Here is a 16,606-nt window from a genome sequence, read left to right as displayed (position 1 = left end):
CTTGATGGCAAAGCTGCATGAGCTGGGGTTCGAACCTGCGACCTCCAGCTCATAAAAACTACCCATTTCTGATATTGGGTGGGACACGTCCTACCCATCCCATTGAAAACAATGGCCTTGACAGCACAGCAGCAAATATTCCGTGTTCAGTTTAAAAGCAGTTCCAGGCTGAAAGTGAGTCAAATCTGATTAAATTTTTTTTTTCATTGGTTAAATTAATATTTTGCTCAAATTGGATCAATGTGAAAAAATAGGTGCCTGAAACAGCACACATTCACACATTGATACGTTTATGTACAGCACCAGTCAGACATTTGGCCACACCTTAAATTAGGTGTTTTTTCATTATTTTAAAAAGCTCTACATTGTAGATTAATACTAAAGTTATTCGAACTATGAAGAAAATCATGGAATTATTTAGTAAAAAAAAAAAAGAGTTTAACTAGAATGTTTTTTTATATTTTAGATTCCTCAAAAGTAGTACCTCTTGATTAGATAGAGACAGTTTTGCACATATTGGCTGGATTTTCTCAGTCAGCTTTATGAGGTAGAGTCACCTGGAATTCAGGCTTTCAGTTAACAGCTGTGCTGAACTCATCAAGAGTTAATTACTTGAATTTCTTGTCTCTTAATGTGTTTGAGAGCATCAGTTGTAAAGTAGTGAAGAGGTAGAGTTACAGGTATACAGTGAATAGTGAATATTTGAGTAATGTTCTAATCCATATTATGGCAAGAAAAATGACTAAGAAATGAAGGTCAATTTGAAACATTTCAAGTACTTTGAAAGTATCCTCAAGTGTTGTTGCAAAGTTTATTTAAAACGTTATGATGAAACTGGCTCTCATCAGGACAAACCCAATGGGACTAAAATATCTGGAAGTGATTAACGAGGCATCTAATGTGAAAGTAGCCTAAGCTATTTTTAATGTTGTGCGACCAGGTTCTTCGGTTTGATCAGAAAACACAAACTCAAAAACAAACCATTTATTCCAGCAAATGACTGCAGTATGAGCCTGGATCTTCACACAAGCCACATCATCACTGTGTCAAAAAATAAACTGTTCAATAAATAATAACTTAAAAAGAGGCACCAATATCCAGACCCTCCTCAGGCAAGTTTAACTAGTCTCTCACTCGCCTCCCACAGTTTTTTGGCCACGCCGGCATCTTTGGCGAAAGCCTGTAAGTTGGCAGGTCTGCAGTCAGAAAAGTAGCCCCCGCTGTGAGCGACAACCTCATCCGCTACAGCGCAGTGGATGACCGTCTGAGCCCCCGCCTCGCACGACACATAGAACATAAACATGATGACCTTCATCAGCATCTGGAACAGGAATGAGTAGTGGCAGGTCCAGTTACTCTGGACGTAACCTGGAGAGGAAAGGAGGCAATATATTAGAAAAAACGAGTATATATACAGTGAGTCCAAGAAGTATTTGATCCCTTGTTGATTTTCTTTGTTGGCCCACTAATAAAGACATGATCATTCTATACTTTTAATGGTAGATGTATTCTTACATGGAGAGACAGAATATTAAAAAGAAAATCCAGAAAATAAATCTAAGGAATATATATTAATTGATTTGTATTTCATGGAGTGAAATAAGTATTTGATCCCTTAGTATTCATTAGCAGTTCTGGCTTTTACAGACCAGTTAGACACTTCCAATCAACTTGTTACCTGACCTGAAGCCACCTGTTCTCACTAATCACTTGTGTGAAAAACACCTGTCCACAGAATCAGACAGATCACACAGATTTCAAGTCTCCAACATGGGTAAAACCAAAGAGCTGTCACAGGACCTCAGAGTCAGAATTGTTGACCTTCACAAAGCTGGAATGGGCTACAAAAAGATTAGTAAGGTGTTGGATGTGAAAGTAACAACTATTGGTGCAATTATCAGAAAGTTTAAAGAGTATAACATGACAATCAACAGACCTCGGCCCGGTGCTCCAAAGACGATTTCGCCTCGTGGGGTGGCAATGATGCTGAGAACGGTCAGAAATCGTCCTGCAACCACTCGGCAGGAGTTAGCAAATGACCTGAAGGCAGCTGGGACCACAGTTTGCAAGGAAACAATTGGCAACACTTTGCGCAACAATGGATTCACATCCTGCAGTGCCCGAAAGGTACCCCTGCTGAAGAGAGCACATGTGGAGGCGCGCCTCAAGTATGCCAATGATCATTTGAAAGATGAACCAAGTTATTGGGAGAAGGTTTTGTGGTCAGACGAGACCAAAATTGAACTTTTTGGCCTCAACTCCACCCGCCATGTGTGGAGGAAGAAAAATGGTGCCTATGACCCCAAGAACATTGTGCCCACCGTCAAGCATGGAGGTGGAAGCATAATGTTTTGGGGGTGTTTCTCTGCCAAGGGTACAGGGCTACTTCACCGCATCACTGGGAAGATGGATGGAGCCATGTACCGCACAATCCTGAGGGACAACCTCCTCACCTCTGCCAGGGATCTGAAAATGGGCCGTGGTTGGGTCTTCCAACATGATAACGACCCTAAACATACAGCAAAGGATTGGCTCAAGAAAAATCACATTAAGGTCATGGAGTGGCCCAGCCAGTCACCAGACCTCAATCCGATCGAAAATCTATGGAGGGAGCTGAAGGTCAGAGTTGCCAAGCGACAGCCCACCAACCTTCATGATTTAGAGAGGATCTGCAAAGAAGAGTGGGCCAAAATTCCCCCTGGTGTGTGTGCTAAACTTGTGGTTAACTACAACAAACGTCTCACCGCTGTGCTTGCAAACAAAGGCTTTGCCACTAAGTATTGAGTGTGTTTGGCAAGAGGGATCAAATACTTATTTTCCTCATTGAAATACAAATTAATTAAAATATATTCTTTAAAATTATATTCTGGATTTTTGTCTTGATATTCTGTCTCTCCATGTTAGAATAAATCTACCATTAAAAGTGCAGAAGGATAGTGTCTTTATTAGTGGGCAAACAAAGAAAATCAGCAAGGGATCAAATACTTCTTGGACTCACTGTATAAAAAAAAAAAAGTCTAACTTAAATTATCCAACAAATCCTGCTCATGCCACTTTTACAACATGTTTGAAAATAATAGTCACTGTCAGAAAAGGAATAATGATCCTGTTTATTTTTATATGTTTACATATATATTAATAAATGTCCTTTTATTTTATCAAAAATGGCCAAAGAAAACTTATCTGGAAGATTTGAGATTGGTCAGTATGCTCACAGGATTAGAGGCACATGGTATTAATTGGAGTTTTAAAAGTCCAAACATTAAAAAAAAAACTTTTTTTAAACAAGGTTGGAGAAATTAATACTTTAAAGCTGCAAAAATGATCAACATGCAATTACCTAAATGCATATACAGAAACTAATCAGCACAGCTATATTTGGAGGAATAACCCTGGTTTTTAGTCAGTTTTCATGCCTCTTGGCATGTTCTCCTCCACCAGTCTTACACACTGCTTTTGGATTACTTTATGCCACGCCTGGTGTAAAAATTCAAGCAGTTCAGCTTGGTTTGATCCATCTTGCTCTTGATTATATTCCAGATTTTTTCAATTTGGGCAAATTAAAGAAACTTAATTTTTAAGTGCTCTCTTATTTTTGTCCAGGGCTGTATATGTATAAATGTGTGTAGCTCTTTGCCTGTTTTACCTGGATGCACAGCGTATGCAGTCACTTTTTTCCCCTCCATCATGCGTGCCAGCTCCTGTGTGAAGTAGATGTTGGCCAGCTTGCTGCGGCAGTAGGTGAAGAAGGGGAAGAGGTTGTAATTGAGGTCCTGGAAGTTCAGTTTCTGGTACTTGTAGTTGGAGCAGGTAAGCGTGATCACTCGGCTGGGGGAGCTCTCCTTCAGACGGGGCAGCAGCAGGTTGGTGAGGAGGAAGTGCCCAAGGTGGTTCACACCAAAACACATGGAGAAATTGTCGTCGGTCCAGTCTAGGACACTGGGCATTGCTGGAAAGAGAGTAAATAATAATATAAAAAAAATGTAAAGCCTCATTTGCATGCACTAGAAGCAAATACAGTATTACCCTTGTAAAAAATCTCCACACTCTCACCTGCATTATTAATGAGGATATCCAGCCTCTTCTCCTTCTGTAGGAATGATTTGCAGAATTCTCGTACAGACTTCATGTTGGCCAGATCCAGCTCCATATACAGCACGTTCATGCTGTGGCTCCTGGCCTTGATCTCCCTCACAGCCTTCCTCGATTTGTCCTCATCCCTGCTTGCGATAATGACCCGGGCTCCTCGCAGGGCCAGACCCACAGCTGTCTCTTTACCAATCCCAGAGTTTCCTCCTGAAAAGCATAAAGGACAAGTTAATAAAGAGCATCAGCATAAGACCATAAGACTGGTGACCGGATCTCATAGAGTCATAATCACTGAGTATGCACAGAGCTGATGCCCATCAGTAAATTTTGCATGTCATTTGTAAATCAACGGATCAGAGTCTGGAGGAAGAGTGGAGAGACACCCAGTCCAAACTGCTTGAGGTCTAGAGTGAAGTTTCCACCAATCAGTGATGGTTTGGAGAGACATGTCATCTGCTGGTGTTGATCCACTGTGTTTTATTATCAAGTCTAAGGTCAGTGCAGTGATTCATGCTTTCCTCTGCTAAAAACCTTAATGGATATGCAGGTTTCATTTTCCAGCAGGACTTGGCACACTGCCAAAAGTAATAATTGGTCTTATACAATATTCAAATTTTCTGAGACACTGATTTTTGGGTTTTCATTGGCTGTAAGCCACAATCATTAACAATAAAATAAATAAATGCTTAAAATAGATCACTCTGTGTTTAATACATCTATATAATAATGTGATTTTCACCTTTTGAACTGGATTACTGAAACAGATGCACTAGTACAGCCCATTCCATTTATGCCAGAAAACTAGCTATAGTTAGCTAAGCTAAGCTAACCTAGTTCACTAGGCTGAATTTAAAGAAAAATGAGCCGCTAACCTGTGATAAGAACAGTTTTCCCATCCAGTCGCTTCGTATCCACACAGTATCTTCTTCTTTTCATCCATTTCAGTATTAAAAAGGAGAATAGAGCTGCGAGGATTGTATACAAACCGTACATGCTAAGCTAACCTAGCTAGGCTAAGCTACGTTGCCTAGGCAACACGTTAGCTTAGAGTAACTTGCCCCCTGTTAGCTAACTAGCGAGTTTAGCACACTAGCGGTAAATTAGGCTTTAGAATATAATACAAGCTAATAATACAAAATAAACTAAGACTGTTTCAGTCTAGATGCTCACTACCTAGCTAGCGCGAGCTGTCTAAATGAGCCAAATGAAAGTGATGACTCGGTCACGAAAGATTTGACTTCAAGAACCGACTCTTTGTAGTGAACAAGGGGATTCGGTGTTCTGACGAGTTGTGCACCCTGTCAAACCGTAAAAATACCAGAAAAAGCACCATATTTAAAAATGCTCTCGTAGGATATTTGGAAAGCCTGAATCAATAATCCGATTGTTTAATGCAACCGCGTAAAACAGACTTAGCAAAAAAAAAACAAAAAAAAAAAAACGAAAACGCGCACTGGCGGTAAGAAGCACATATTGATGGGTAGCACAACTCGACAGTACACCGGCTCCTGATTGTGAATCGGTTTGTTTTGTGTTAAAGTCGCACCTGATTGGTTAAGACATGTGAGTCTACCTACGTCTAGTCTAGAGTATCCATTTTTTGGGGGTCAATTTTACCATGTCCGTTATTTGGGCAATTTTAAAGTATCCATTTTTTGGGGAACAATTTTACAATGCCCGTTTTTGCGGGGGGCAAATGTAGAGTATCCAATTTTTAGTCAATTTTACAATGTCCGTTTTTTGTGCAATTTAAGAGTATCAATTTGTTCTGCCCAATTTCAAAAAGTATTTTGTTTCTGTGCATTTTTAAACTATCCAATTATTGAGGAGCAATTTTAGAATATCCATTTTTTTCTAGGCAATTTTAAAATGTCTGTTTTTTTGGGCAATTTTGAAGTAATCCAATTTTTTTCTGGCCAATTTTAGAATATCCATTTTTTTCTATGCAATTTTAAAATGTCTGTTTTTTGGGGCAATTTTAGAGTAATCCAGTTTTTTTCTGGCCAATTTTAGAATAGCCATTGTTTTCTAGGCAATTTTAAAATGTCTGTTTTTTTGGGCAATTTTAGAGTATCCAATTTTTTTTCTGGGCAATTTTAGAGTGTCCAATTTTTCAGAGCAAGTTTTACTTTATTACATTTTTGGAAAGCAATTTAGCGTATCCATTTTTTCTGGCCAATTTTAAAATGTTCACTTTTTTCTGGGCAGTTTTGGAGTATCCATTATTTTGGCAATTTCAAAATGATATTTTATTCGGGACAATGTTAAAATGTCATTTTTTATGGGCAATTTTAGAGAGTCAGATTTTTTTTCCCCCGGAGATCATGTAAATCCCCGGAGGAAACCCACAGGGAGCACATGGAAAAGGGAGAACAAGGAAATTAGTCACTTATTTTACACATGATTTAGTAATAAATTATTTGAAACAACAAAAAAAATCTGAGGAGCCACTTGGGAGCTGAAGGAGTCGGTTCTTTTTAGCGAGCCGAGTCATAAAAAGAGCCGGAATGCTCATCAGCTAGATCCAGGCCGCTGCGGGGCGGTAGATCAGTGCAGTAGAGTGTGTGAGCTGCAGTGTGGAAGTGTGGAGGTGCTGTTAAATAGAAGTAGCTGTATTATACCTAAAATACTCAATAACCTAATAAACGCCCTGTCCCACAATGTCTTCCTCAGCTTCACCAGACTGCCAGCCTACAGAGCTGATATCTGAGTTTACTGTAGGAGATGCTGAAGCTCCGGGTATCAGAGACACACTGAGGCTGTTCCTGAACAAGCTGACTGAGAGCAGCAGGTTAGTACAGATTCACCCTGACTACACGTGGAGCTGAATCTCCTGATTTACTGTATTTATATACAGTTATATTAAAGCTCAGCACCCGCTTCTGTTAGTAGCAGCTGGTATATGGTGGTCCAGGTGGTGGAAAAGCTGGTTAATCTGGAGAAAACAGAAATAAATGCCCTGTACTGTTGAGCTGAGCAGTGTCTGTTTCTGCTGACTATAACCATGTTGGTTATCTATTATGAATCATGTTTGTGGACCAGCTAAACCAGGGTCTGTGATTGTCTAAGATGGCAATTACTGGTCATTGTGGTTGAAAAACTGTACTTGTTTCATTTAATGCTGTTTATGCTGGTTATCTGCCTTGGGCAGGTTGGTCATGCTTGTAGATCAGCTGAGCAATGGGCTATGAGGGTCTTTGCTGGTCAAGGTGGTTAAAAAGCTGGTTATCCAGATCCTGGCTAGAATAATGTAGCAAGCTAGGAAGGTTTTATTTTTATTTTATTTTTTGGTCATGCTAGTCACATTGGTCAACCAGCATGGTAATGCTTGTCAACATGCCTTCATAAAATATGCAGGTCTGAGCTAAACCAGGGTCTATAATGGTCTAAGCTGGTCTTTACTGGTCATTGTCTTTGAAAAGATGGGCATTAACCATATCTTGACCAGAAGATTGACCAGTGTAGCCAGCTGTGTTTCATTTAATGCTGGTCTTGCTGGCTATTTGACTTGTTTTGCCAGGTTCATCATGCTTGTAGATCAGCTAAACCAGGGTCTCTGATGGTCTAAGCTGGTCTTTCCTGGTCAAGGTGGTTGAAAAGCTGGGAATTAAACAGGTCTTGACCCCAAGAATAGGGACCAGTGTGGCTGGCTATGTTTTATTTAATGCTGCTCATTCTGGTTATTAAGTTAGCTTGAGCATGTTGATCATGTTTGTAGACCAGTTAATCCAGGGTCTGTGATGGTCTAAGATGGTCTTTGCTGGTCAAGGTGGTTGAAAAGCTGGGAATTAACCAGGTCTTGACCACCAGAATCGTGACCAGTGTAGCCAGCTATCTATGTTTCATTTAAAGTTGGTCATACTAACCACCAGACTGGTCAACCAGTTTGGTCATGCATGTCAACATGCCTTCATACACTGTCCAAGTGTGAGCTAAACTATGGTCTAGGCTGGTCTTTTATGGTCAAAGACATTCAGCCAAAAACACACCCTGTTCAGGTAACCTATAGCTAGTTTTAAATGTATTGAATTTTGACCCTCCAGGTTAAGCTGATTGTTCAAGCTTTGTTTTGCTGGTTGTCTATTTTGTTTAGGTTGATTATGCTTGTAGATCAGCTACACTCAGTCTAAACTGGTTGAAAAATTGGTCAACCAGATGAAAAAATACTATATACTGTTCTATACTTTTGGCTAGCATAAGTATTTTGGATTTTTAATGTTTGCAGTCTTGCCTGACCAGGTTGATCAGTCTTTTTGATCAGTTAAACCTGGTCTGAGCTGGCTCTTTGTTGGTAAAGGTGGTCGTAGCTGGGAATTAGCCAGATTTAGACCAGAATAGTGTCCATTGTAGTGAGCTATGTTTCATTTAATGCTGCTGGTCATGCTGGTTATCTGGATTGTTTTGCCAGGGTGATCATGCTTGTAGACCAGCTAAACCATGGTCTGTCATAATCTAAGCTGGTCTTTGCATGTTAAGCAGATCTTGAACAGAATAATGTTGCCAGCCAGCTAGGTTTCATTTGATTTTGACCATGCTGGGCATACTGCTTGATGGTCAACCAGCTAGATCAAGCTTTTTCATATGGATTATTTAGCTAGCTTGGTCTTGCTGATCAATGGCATCGGTCTGAGCCATGGTCTAACCATGGTCTAAGCTGGTTTTGTCTGGCCTTCGATGGTCCAGTTAAAAACATGTACTGGTAAAATAGCTGGTTATATTGGCTTGGTCAAGTTAATTATGATTGTAGATCAGCTAAACTATGGTCTAAGGTGGTTGAAAAGGTGGTCCACCAAATGAAAAAATACCCTGTACTGGTAAATTAGCAATCTTAACAAGTAGATTAACCATCTTTTGACTAGCATTTGATTTTGGTCAAGTACGTTGGAGTTTCTGAGGTGGATATGTAAAGGGCCAGTTACAGAAAGCCAAAGGGCCCTTTATACACTGCCAAGTCTGAACTAAACCATAATCTAAGATGGTCTAAGCCAGTCTAGGCTAGTGTTTGATGGTCAACCCTTTCCAGCTAAAAACATAACCTGTTCTGGTCAAAAATCAAAGCAGGTTTTGCAGTTTTTCAAATCAGAATAGGCTTTATTTTTGCCCCCATGTCCTGTTTTTTTCCAGGACCACAGTAAAGAGAAGTATGGAGCGCTCTCTGGAAGAAGCTGGCCAGTTGCTGAGGAAGATCCCAGCACCTCTGCTCCAGTCTCTGCAGCCCCAGCAGCACCACAGCTTAGTCCAGCTTCTCCTGGCTCTGCAGATGGAGGCACCATCCTCATCATCAACCTGTAGAAAAATAGACCAGGTAAGCTGTCACTTAAATAGTAAAACAGTGGTAAATTCCTGCCAGAAGCTTAAATCAAATTCTGATACCGTGTTTTTTTTAAATCACTGCACTGACTTTAGACTTGATAATAAAACACAGTGGCTCAACACCAGCAGATGACATGTCTCTCCAAACCATCACTGATGGAAACTTCACACTAGACCTCCAGAGGTTTGGACTGTGTGTCTCTCCACTCTTCCTCCAGACTCTGCTCCCTTGATTTACAAATGAAATGTAAAATTTACTGATGATCAGTGATTATTTGGAGAGACATGTCTGTCATCTGCTGGTGTTGATCCACTGTGTTTTATTATCAAGTTTAAAGTCAGTGCAGTTTTGTTTTCTCACAAAATCTTACAGCACTTCATGCTTCCCTCTGCTACTGACAACATTTATGGAGATGCAGATTTCATTTTCCAGCAGGACTTGGCACACTGCCCACACTTCCAAAAATACCAACTGGTCTTATATAATATTTTAATTTTCTGAGATAATGATTTGTGGGGTTTCATTGGCTGTAAGCCATAATCATCAACAATAAAATAAATAAACCCTTAATAAACATCACTCTGTGTTTAATACATCTAAATAATATGAGTGTCACATTTTTAACTGAATTACTGAAATGAAGATGCAATGGTATATCGATATATATATTCACCCCTGCTAGGCAGTCAATGTACTTGTACTTTCCTCTAACAAAATCTTGATTTGTGTCTTTAATAGATGCTGCAACATTTGGCTCAGGCCAACCAGACTATAATTTACGATGAGGTCCAAAAATGTCTTCACAAAGTTCTCTACCAAGAACAGGTGAGAAAATCTGTCTTTATAAATTAATTTACAGAATTTACAGTGTTCAAAATCAACATTGTAAAAGATATCAACTTTCACACTTTTAGGTTTTGTCATTGAAAGATCTGCAGATTGGTAAGCAAATGAGATTTTGATATCTTTAAATATTGTTAAGTGAACTATATCGACAAACGTGTTGTGAAAGTATTGTTTTGTGATTAAATAGGATGTGTTTATTGTTTATTGTGTATCTCCTATCAGTGTGTATGTTCTTGGAGGACAGCTCAACTGGACGAGAAGTTTTGAGGCAGGCCTGTACAGCACTGCTGAGTAAAATCACACAGTTATTACCTGCTGTTATGAAGGAGGAAGCTGCAAGAAATGGAGCTCTGTGTTATCAGACTGTAAAGGTCAGACACCAAGTCCTGTTTACTGAAAATATTTTTTTAATATATTTTTTTTGTAGTTCTGGATGATGTGGGCAAAAATGTATTTTAAAATATATTTATTAATTAAGGGTACAGTATAATTTTTACACCAGGAGGGCCATAAGGTCACCCAAAAGCAGTGTGTAAGACTGGTGGAGGAGAACATGTCAAGATGCATAACAGCTGTGGTAACAAGTCATGGTTATTCCACCAAATATTGATTTCTAAACCCTTAAAGCGTCAGTATTTTGTTGTTGTTTCTAAATGAATATTATTATTATTATTTATTTATATATATTTTTTGCATTATTTGAGGTCTGAAATTTCTACATCTTTTTCGTTATTTTGACCATTTCTCATTTTCTGCAAATAAATGCTTTAAATGACAATAATTTTATTTGAAATTTGGGAGAAATGTTGTCAGTAGTTTATAGCATAAAACAACAATGTTCTTAAACATATACCTTTTTAATAATTTTCCAGAGCTGTATATTAGTATTCAATTAGTGTGATTGTCTAGCCCTATTATTAAGTTATTTCTGTGCTCTGATTATTTGGCAGGCTATATTAAAGTGTGTGTGTGTTTGCATGCTGTTCTCAGGTCTGCCTGCAGGTGTTCCAGCTGCTGCCCGATCAGATCAGCCCCCTGGTGTTTGGGGATCAGACTGATGAGCTGCATATGAGGAAGATTCTGGAGTTTCTCATGGATGTTATTTTGGGGGAGGTAAGTGAAGTGTTTCCACAAATACTGTACATTAGGGCTGTAACTATCCATTATAAATCGAAACATTAGGCGTGGAAGGAGTAATATCAGCATATGTATTGTTGATGGTAGAGTCTGACCGCTGCACAAAGCAATGCTTCTCCAGCACATCCCAAAGATTCTCAATGAGGTTAAGATCTGGACTCTGTGGTGAACTCTCTCTCAATCCATGTGTGAAAATGATGATCTCATGCTCCCTGAACCTGAATCATTCTTTCAGCACATACTGTTGCTGAACCTAAACCTGCAGACCAACTGCAGCATCAACCCCACAATATTTGCCTAGTTAAATTTTTGGGCTAGGCAGTGTATTTTTTATTTGTTTTATTATCTTAGGCATATTATATATTTTTGAATATCCTTGACTTGAAAGAAGGTCAGATAACATTTTATAAAAAGTTTATACAGGAAAAATATATAATTCCAAAGGATACAAATTAGGGGTGTGCCATACCATATCGTACAACATTTTTGAATATATTGAAGGTTAATATACCCTGAAATATCGTGCCATATCACCCACCCCTAATTATCACATCAGGGTACTACTTTTTTTTGCTGTTTTTAGGGAAAAAAGAAAAATTCACTCTGAAAAATTCACATTTTTCCATTATATATCTACTAGAGACATTTATTTCACTTTTATCCTGGATATATGGAGATATTTGGAGTGCATTATTATTAGTATCATGACTCTTATTCTGGATCATTGACTTCTGTTACAAGTCTAATAAAATTATTATTTTTTTTAATATCTCAGTTATTCTATATCATATAGTATAAAATAATTAAATTTGATTTTATTTTTGTTGCAGTAGTTTATTCTTAAAAAGTTTTTTTAAGTTTTTTTTTTCTTCAGTATTTTGTCATGTCGCTAAGAGTATCGTTATTACCAAAATACCATGAAATATCTTTATATTATTTTAGGGCCATATCACCCACCCGTAATACAAACCTTTTTTGGCACTGTATTTGGAATCCATGTGACTGACATTACAGTCTATTAGTGATTATGATAAAAATATCTTTAGTTAAAAGAGCTGCCTAAGGGTCTAATCAAGTGTTTAATGAGGTTTATCAATGGATAGGGATTCAAAAATACCATAAATAGCCAGAAGCTGAAGCAGACAGCTACACACGTCATTAACCTTTTATTCATAACCATCAGATCATAATGAATTTATGTATCATAAAGCAGTGTCATGTGATCATATTGAGTTATACTGAACTGTTTTTCAGACTTCCAACAGGGACACCCGCCTGCTGGCAGGAACCGCAGTTGCCATGCTGATCTCCACAGCAACAGACAGTGAGAGTGGAGGCTCATCTGCCTGGAGTCTGCTGCAGGTTACCAGCAGGGGTGAGCTTCAGCTGAACAGACAGGAGCTCCATCTGTCCCTGTTCACATAAAGAATCATAAAGTTACTTAAAAGTGTTAAACAAACCAAAACTATACTCTGTGAAGAAGCATTTGATGAACTCTGATTATCCTGTGCAACAGAGGAAACTCTTACTCTTCCTTTACTGGGCGGTCCTGATGAGAGCCAGTTCCATCATAACGTTTTTGATGGTCTCTAAAGGCAAATGCACTTGAGGATACTTTTTAAAGTTCTTGAAATGTTTCAGATTGACTCACCTTCATTTCTTAAAGTATTTTTTTTACATACCATAATATGAATTAGAACATTACTTAAATATTCATTATTCACTGTATACCTGTAACTCTACCTATTCTCAACTTTACAAATGATGCTTCAAAAACACATTAAGAGCCAAGGAATTCAAGTACTTGTTAACTGAAAGCCTGAATTCCAGGTGACTACCTCATAAAGCTGAGTGAGAAAATCCAACCAAGATGTGCAAAACTGTCTCTATCTAAGCAAGAGGAGCTGCTTTTGAAGAATCTTGTTTATTTAACAATTTTTTGTTTAGTAAATACTTTTATGTATTATTTTCAAGTTTGGATGAGTTTAGTATTAATCTACAATACAGAACATTTTAAAATAATGAAAAGAACACTGAATTTACTGTGTCTCCAAACATTTGACTGGTACTGTACATGCAGAAACCTCAATCTACATTTTAGCTGTTTTTCCATTTTTTACATTATTTTAATCTGGAGCAGTTTAGTGTAGTGTTTCCACAAATACTGTATAATAAATAGTGTTCTTTACATTGTGTCAGAAGTTCTTCACTTCCATTGAAAGTCAAGGTTTTATTTTCTCTTATGAATTTGCCATTTTTTGCATGACAGTCACTATATGTCTTCATATATCAATTGCTTTTTTTATACACATATACATTTTACAGCCAAGTATATTTAGTATAATACAACAGTATATAATAATATATTTATTAATTTTAGACCAAAATAAATTTCTCAGGCTATTTTGAAACACACACAATAAACTAGTTGTTTAATTTTCTATATTGTAGCTGTCCAATGAAAAAAAAATGGCAAAATGGCAACTTTACAGGAGAGATAAAGCCGATGTAACTTCAAATAGAAGTCAATGTCAAGAGTTTATTTCAGGTCATTTTGGACAATTTATTTTGGTCTGTTCATCAAGAAATTTTAACACAGTGTAAGGGAGACTTTGTCTGTTCAAATTATGTAGTAAACTAAAAATCGACAAAAATTTAGATACTTGTTTTTCATTAGATTTTAGACTATACTGATTTTCAAGAAAAATTCTAAATTGTTCCAAAATAAATAGAATTGTAGTGAAATTTTATATTTCACATTGCATTGAATGATATAGGTCAGATATTGAGACTTACAACCTCACTTAGGTTAAGTTTTATTGATCCAATAATGTTATTTTTAATCTTATTGTTTCACATAATGTTGTGTGTGTGTGTGTGTGTGTGTATAGATCAGTGGAGTTTAACAGTGGGTGGCCTGCAGCTAGACTGTTGTTCCAGAGTATCTGATGGCGTGGACAGACTGGCCGTAGCCAGAGGTCTGCTGACCTGCTGCAGGAAGGAGATCCTCACCAGTCGGCCGAAGAACAATGGGGTACTTTTTAAATTGTTTTATTATTTTATTTATTTATTATTATATCCCCCATCACTAGTGCGTTAGGAGCTAGGAGCGTTAAGACTTACTCATGCCTCCTCCGATAAATGTGAAGTCAGACTCCGCCTCTTTTTGAATTGCTGCTGATGCAGCATTATTGAGTAGCGTCACAGCGCGCTCAGAGGAAAGCGCAGCGACTCGGTTCTGATACATCAGCTCACAGACGCCTTGTACTGATCAACATCATCCTAGGAGTGATGAGGGGAAAGAGCGCCATCTACCCTCCTATCTCTCTCGCCAGCTGATGGAAAGCTGCATAACTGGGATTCGAACCAGCAATCTCCCGATCATAGGGGCAGTGCTTTATACCACTGGACCGCTCTGAGTTTTAGTGGATATTTGCTTTACTAGATTCCTCCATCATCTTTCGTGTCATCCTCCTCTTTCTTTCTCAGGTGTGTCTCCTCCTGGATGGATTATTTCCTCTTATCTCCGCTTTGCACAGGGAGAAATTGGACTGTCAGTACCATGTGTTCCAAGGTACTTCACCCGTACAAGTGTTTTATTTTGTACTGTGTGAGTTTTTGACTAAGGAGAATGAATTTCACAGAGGTTGTTTTTGATTGCAGTTTTCACTCTGTGGCTGAGAAGTGTGAAAGAATGTCTCTCAAAGATTTGGGAGGTAAATGGAGCTCCTTTACTTGGTGAAGGCTCAACCCTGCGACACACACTCACACAGATGATTTGGAACAGTGCGGAGAGCCCGGTAATTTTATAAAATTATTAACTAAATAATGTGGTACTATGCAAACTTTTACCACATGGGTCATTGTCTTGTTGCATGATCCAACTGTGCTTCAGCTTGAAATCATGGACAGATGAACTGACATTCTCTTGATGAATTTTAATAAATAGCAGAACTACCATTACCACCACCATGTTTCACAGTTGCTACAAGGTTGTTACTGTAGTGTTGTCAGGTTTATTAGGGATAGGACAATAAAGTAAACATATTATATTCACAATATTTAGATAATTTTATTTTTTACATTTTCCCATTTCCTTCCAATTTAGCTTGGCCAATTGTCCCACCCATTCAGCTGCTACTTAGCTGTGTATACATGTAAGGTCAGACATATACATCAGCTCACAGATGCAGCCTTTTGCTGGTTAACATCACTCTAAGAGTGATGAGAAGAAATAATGCCATCTACTGTACCCACCCAGAGAGAGCAAGGCCAATTGTGCTCTCTCAGGGCTCCGGCAGCTGATGGCTAGCTTCATGAATAGGATTCGAATCAGTGATCTCCCGATCATAGTAGCAGCACTTAAGTCAGATTACAAAACTTTTCTTTTAAATTTAAACTTTAGTTTTAAATACGCTGGACTTCATCCAGTTTGGTCAGTTCTTAAATCATTGGAGTTCATTTTCTTTATTTGTAGGTTTTAGTTATAGATTTACTTTATTTAAGAGCTGTTGTAATCTCTTATTTTGTATGTGTGTTTTGATTTCTGAATTTGCAGCTAGAGGGCGTATCTGAGGCAGTGCGTGGAGCTGTCTGTCTGTATCTGGATATCTATGAGCTGGACTGTCAGCATGCTGGAGACTCTGAGAAACAGCTTTATATGGAGTTACTGCACAGAATCTCAGAGCTGCCCTGCGAATCTAAAGCCAAATACTCACCTCTCAGTGCTCTTCTTCCATATATAGGAACAGACAAGGTAAGAAACAGCCTGGCCTTTCAAAAAATAATTACTTATAAATTTTATATACTGGAATGTGTATGCACACAGTATGCACAAACAGAAATGGACCAATAGAAATGCCATTAAAAATGTATTTTTTTACATAGACTTTCACTGTAATGTAATTTCTCTTTAAGAAGACATATTGACTCTGTATTCTAATTGGAATTTATACACATGCATTTAGTCTATTATATTCAAATCCATCTTTGATTATTCAGACTAAAATTTAATTGCTGTGTGCGACGAAGATGCGCAAAGTTACCAGGTGCAAACACGGTCTCAGACCACATTCTGGAGTAGTCTGTTTGAGTAACCAAATTTAATCTGATTTAAATGTGCCTTGGTTATGTTTACACATTTATGCACATTTATCTATGACTTGGCAATAACCAGATATAATTCTTAAAACTGAACAGGTGTAAACATGATCTCAGACC

At 38.1% G+C, this 16,606-nt stretch overlaps 2 protein-coding genes across 2 annotated transcripts in view; one reads left to right on the top strand and one right to left on the bottom strand.

Annotated features, from left to right (window-relative positions):
• Window positions 1-969: 969 nt before the first annotated feature.
• Window positions 970-5,352, bottom strand: si:dkey-174n20.1 (uncharacterized protein LOC796174 homolog). Its single transcript, XM_022667567.2, has 4 exons — window positions 4,962-5,352; window positions 4,054-4,296; window positions 3,647-3,949; window positions 970-1,368 (listed from the first exon to the last, which is right to left on the bottom strand). The coding sequence occupies exons 1-4, from the start codon at window positions 5,080-5,082 to the stop codon at window positions 1,109-1,111; spliced, it is 927 nt and encodes a 308-aa protein (XP_022523288.2). The 5' UTR covers window positions 5,083-5,352; the 3' UTR covers window positions 970-1,108.
• A 935-nt stretch (window positions 5,353-6,287) lies between these two features.
• The window catches only part of si:ch211-225b11.4 (thyroid adenoma-associated protein homolog), a 38,698-nt gene continuing 28,379 nt past the window's right edge, over window positions 6,288-16,606 (top strand). The window contains exons 1-11 of the mRNA XM_015606250.3: window positions 6,288-6,880; window positions 9,214-9,394; window positions 10,142-10,228; window positions 10,318-10,345; window positions 10,472-10,620; window positions 11,240-11,362; window positions 12,641-12,761; window positions 14,278-14,420; window positions 14,876-14,960; window positions 15,050-15,186; window positions 15,945-16,142. Coding sequence (XP_015461736.3) covers window positions 6,750-6,880; window positions 9,214-9,394; window positions 10,142-10,228; window positions 10,318-10,345; window positions 10,472-10,620; window positions 11,240-11,362; window positions 12,641-12,761; window positions 14,278-14,420; window positions 14,876-14,960; window positions 15,050-15,186; window positions 15,945-16,142 — 1,383 coding nt within the window. The 5' untranslated portion in view covers window positions 6,288-6,749. The remainder of the gene's footprint in view (window positions 6,881-9,213; window positions 9,395-10,141; window positions 10,229-10,317; window positions 10,346-10,471; window positions 10,621-11,239; window positions 11,363-12,640; window positions 12,762-14,277; window positions 14,421-14,875; window positions 14,961-15,049; window positions 15,187-15,944; window positions 16,143-16,606) is intronic.

Source organism: Astyanax mexicanus, chromosome 22, assembly GCF_023375975.1.
Source record: "Astyanax mexicanus isolate ESR-SI-001 chromosome 22, AstMex3_surface, whole genome shotgun sequence".
Lineage (NCBI taxonomy): Eukaryota > Metazoa > Chordata > Actinopteri > Characiformes > Acestrorhamphidae > Astyanax > Astyanax mexicanus.
Note: the sequence above shows the minus strand (reverse complement) of the source record. Positions and strands in the feature narration are given on the sequence as shown.